Below are 4,386 nucleotides of genomic sequence, written 5' to 3' on the forward strand. Positions count from 1 at the left end.
TGTATAACGTTTAAACATAGAGAGAGGCAAAATAACAGCTTCTCCTTTTTTCACAGCTGTTTATTTTTTTATCATTGACTCTATAAATAAGGTTTTCGCCAGCAGTTTTGCCGGATATTGCATCACACTGACAAGACATAGCATGTTATTTGTAAATAAATTATATATAGGCTTTATACACTGCTACAATATTCAATTCATTAATCATACAACCACTTGTAACATTGCATAGCTTCATTTAACTCTGGTGTAAATATTTAAATGTTTCAGAAACTCATTTATTTCATGTAAAGATTGCGTGTAAAACCGCTCTGCGCTGGCCTTTTCATTGTTTTCCTATGGGGATAGCGGTGCCGCCCAACTAGACGGAGAGCTAGAGCGCTATCAAAGTTCATATTTCAACTTTGACCTTTCAAGGCGCAACCTGGGCGCAACCAATGACTGAGCGTAACAAGAAGCAATGATGACGTACCTGCGCTGCTCTTCCTTCTCTGCGCGCCTCTCGGCGCCTCTGCACGCATTTCAACTCGTTAAGTAAAATAAATAGATACAGTTATCACCACAGCGATCTATTCAAGTCAGTAAGTTGTTGTTCAAACCTTTCACCATGCAGGTAGGAGTTTAATGGGACGATGAATGATCTAAAACGTTAATAGAATTACTAGAGCTCTCCTCCAACAACTGAAACTGCAGCAGGCTAATGTTAGCCATAAGGTAACGTTAGCTGCTTTTAGCAAATCAAGTGTTTCTTTATGCCTAGCTTATTGTCACATATATCATCATAACGGGTACAATCACGGGAAATTTCAACACGTTCTCACCTAAGCACTAACTTTGAAAAGCCATCACTAACTTTGATTGAAGATACTCTAACAGCAGATTAACTATTTTACTAATTTACTATTGTCTGGTGCTATTCCTCAATTTTCTACAGTAAATTGAACTTGATATAGCCTCAGAAGTTTTCCTACTGCTTTTGTCTATCCTAGTCCATCTAAACTTGTGGTTAATGTAATTTGTAATAATAGTAGATTTACAAAAATATTGGCCAGATGTGTTGGTGAAGTAGTGGCAGAGAAACACAGTAAATATGTTGTTCAGACAGTTATAAAATGCAATGTTTCTAATTATATTTGTTGGTAGATTTAAAATCACACATTAGTGTAATACATCAGTTAGCCTAGCTTATTGTCACACGTATCATCATAACGGGTACAATCACGGGAAATGTATAGTGATTTAATGTTATTTCAAATAACATTAGCTCACAACAATTTGTTGGTATCATCATTTGTAAAAACTTTTCAGGTGTGTTCTCTCTATCTTTATCTCTCTCTCTACCTACCTCTGTATTTGTCTTATCTGTCTATTGTATTTGTTAGTTGGTGTTTCTGCTCGTCACTATGAGTGATTCAGATATGGACGATAACCTGCTTGATCAAGAGCTTATTGATGACCTCCAAAATGCTGATGACCTGCTTGGTGAGCTGCAGAAAGAGGAGGCAGCACCACCAGCGAGGACATCCAAGTCAACAGTCAGGTGGAGAAAGAGAGACATTGATGAGAATGTACTCTATGCAAGGCCAAGGTCACACAGGAATCAGTCAGAAGAAGGTCAGTATTGTTTTTTTCATTCATATTTTCAAGAGATTGTTTAGGCATTTAAGAGTGAATATCAAGGTATACATGTATATATGTTCACGTCTTGGATTTTAATTGAAAGTCATACATTAAGGTAACTATTACATATTTACTAATAATATACAACCTATAAAAGTTAGCTTCATTGTGCCGGCTGGAACAATATTGTTTAGAAATCTTGTTATTGGGCAGTAAAATCTCTTACAAGATGTCGACTTTGGCAAGGCTTAGCTTGAAATGGTTTGTTATTATTAGTTTTTAATAGCTCGCTTATTTTTGAATTTGCTTCTACAACGTGTGTATTTGCTGCCATTGTCTATATATCGCTGAATAGGCAGATAACCAACAGTAATTGGATTTTCCAACTAAATGAACTTTTCCAATTTCCGGTTTTGAACCAGCCTAGACACTAGTCATGGTGCAAGTATGAAATATTAATGTTATCAGTGTTGTTGTTTTTTGTGGTACAGTTGGTCATGATCAGATTCCTAATCCTCCCTGCGACACTGCTGATCATGGCACTAACTCTGAGGTGGCCTTTGCTCCAGAGACTGCTTCAAAGACCATCTCTGCTGGTATGTAATTCATTATATAACATTCAACATGAACTGTTTGAATAAAAAAAGTCTCCAAAAATGTTTTTTGATAATATTTTTATCCCTGAATTAATCATTAAAATTTTGTATGGCTAGTTTTTATGCAAATTATCAAACAGACAAACCATTGTGGGACCTCTTATAGCCCAACAATATGTATTTTTTTTATTCTTATGTACTTTTACAATTGTAACAGAATGTCTTCTGCAAGATCTGCAGCACTCATTGAGTGTCTCTCAAATCTGCAGTCAATGTGGGAACAACTGTGCAACTGTCAGATGCAGAGACTGCTTACCATGTTCATTCCTTTGTTCTGAATGCGACATCAGCCGGCACAACAAAACCTACAGCCTTCACAACCGGGATACCATGTGTGCTGGTTTCTTCCAGCCATTACCTCCAACCAGTTGCGTTGTGGATAATGCTGTTACACACTGTGGTAAGTTATGGACTTCTTTGTGTGTTCTCAGTTAGACATACTGTATGTCTAACTGTCGGTAATGATGAATTATCCAAACTCATTTGTGTAATGTCTTTTAATGCGGCTTTTTCCTATTGAGATGCCTGTCCAAATCTGTGGCTGTCCACCAGAGGCACTGCGGGTCATACAAGGAAAGTCAGTTGCTTTGGTCACAATAAATGGTAATTACGTGAAAGATTTTCTTTTGTCCAGTTAAAAAAAACAAGTTTAGCTGTCCTGCCTGCACTCCAGCAATGCTTGCCGTCTCGGTTGACGGAAACTGCAAGCTTTATTGTTTCAAGAGTATAGCAAGGTATTCAAGAATTTACTCATTTGCACATGTGTATCAATGACCAGTAAAATTGACATTTATGTATAGTACAACCTTTCACTGCACTAAATCCTAAACTGTTAACTCTGTTGTTGTTGTTTTTTTTTAGATCTGAGGAGCGGCCATTTTAGATTCTTCAAAGTAGCCACCCTTTGCTTTTTTATTTTTTATTTTGCTTTATTTTATTATTATTAATTTGTGGAAAAACTTCCACTAATTAACCCTGACAAGGCACACCTGTGAAGTGAAAACCATTTCAGGTGACTACCTCATGAAGCTCATTGAGAGAACACCAAGGGTTTGCAGAGTTATCAAAAAAAGCAAAGGGTGGCTACTTTGAAGAATCGAAAATATAAGACATGTTTTCAGTTATTTCACACTTTTTTGTTAAGTACATAATTCCATATGTGTTCATTCATAGTTTTGATGCCTTCAGTGAGAATCTACAATGTAAATAGTCATGAAAATAAAGAAACACATTGAATGAGAAGGTGTGTCCAAACTTTTGGCCTCTACTGTATATCTGAATATTTAAAGTCAATCACATTACAATTCATAGTCTGTCGATATTGTCATGTGTTGTGATATCTACCTGTATACTTAATTACAAAAAAAATGAGTAATGCTTATTTGTTTCTTGCCCTCAAAAAGTTATTTAGAATTGTTCTCTACAACTGACTGTTGACAAGATCATTTGTCAATTGTGATTTTCTACAATGTAGGTCACTGGAAGGGGCATTTGTGGTGGGGAGTGGTTGGCAGCCCAAGAGACTTCCTACAGATCCAGGAGTAAGGTGGATGAGGAGGGACTGGAGCTGGCAGTTTGCGGGCACGGTGTCTTGCTGGCTGCCCTTAACATGTTCAGGGGTGAAATATATGCATACCCCATGTTCTTACAGAACCAGCTTGTGCCCAAGCACGACATCACCTTCTTCTGTATGGATGTTGCATGTAAATACTGGCCCTACCTACAGAGAGTTTGTTCGGACTGTCCAGAGCTCCAGTCTCTTCAAAACATGAGGCCCTTCCTGTCGGTTTTGCATGCTAAAGCCCACGACTTCAAATGTGAGGTTGGTAATAACGTAAAATCCCAAAAAGTGATTAAAGGAAAGAACAATTATATACCAGAGTAACGTATGTATACTTCTGTCAAGGAAGTTATGTTTTAACCTGTGTTTATTGTATATGTGAAGTATGTGTTTGTTTTAGATCTTATACATACAGTGGCTTGAAAAAGTATTCATACCCCTTGAACTTTTCCACATTTTGTCACGTTACAACCACAAATGTAAATGTATTTCATTGGGATTTTATGTGATAGACCAACACTAAGTGGCGCATAATTGTGAAGTGGAAGG

At 37.1% G+C, this 4,386-nt stretch overlaps 1 protein-coding gene across 6 annotated transcripts; it reads left to right on the forward strand.

Annotated features, from left to right (window-relative positions):
* Positions 1-455: 455 nt before the first annotated feature.
* Positions 456-4,372, forward strand: LOC114567259 (uncharacterized). Of its 6 annotated transcripts, XM_028596272.1 has the most exons (7): positions 456-529; positions 614-714; positions 1,383-1,614; positions 2,112-2,216; positions 2,434-2,676; positions 2,798-2,879; positions 3,751-4,372. In XM_028596272.1, exons 3-7 carry the CDS (start codon positions 1,404-1,406, stop codon positions 4,046-4,048), a joined length of 939 nt encoding a protein of 312 aa, XP_028452073.1. In that variant the 5' UTR covers positions 456-529; positions 614-714; positions 1,383-1,403; the 3' UTR covers positions 4,049-4,372. The 6 variants fall into 6 exon arrangements, with proteins under 6 accessions (XP_028452073.1, XP_028452072.1, XP_028452076.1 ...); XM_028596271.1 differs by having other exon boundaries at positions 464-714; XM_028596275.1 differs by having other exon boundaries at positions 464-714; positions 2,486-2,676.
* Positions 4,373-4,386: the final 14 nt, after the last annotated feature.

This window comes from Perca flavescens, chromosome 13 (assembly GCF_004354835.1).
Source record: "Perca flavescens isolate YP-PL-M2 chromosome 13, PFLA_1.0, whole genome shotgun sequence".
NCBI classification, from domain to species: Eukaryota; Metazoa; Chordata; class Actinopteri; order Perciformes; family Percidae; genus Perca; species Perca flavescens.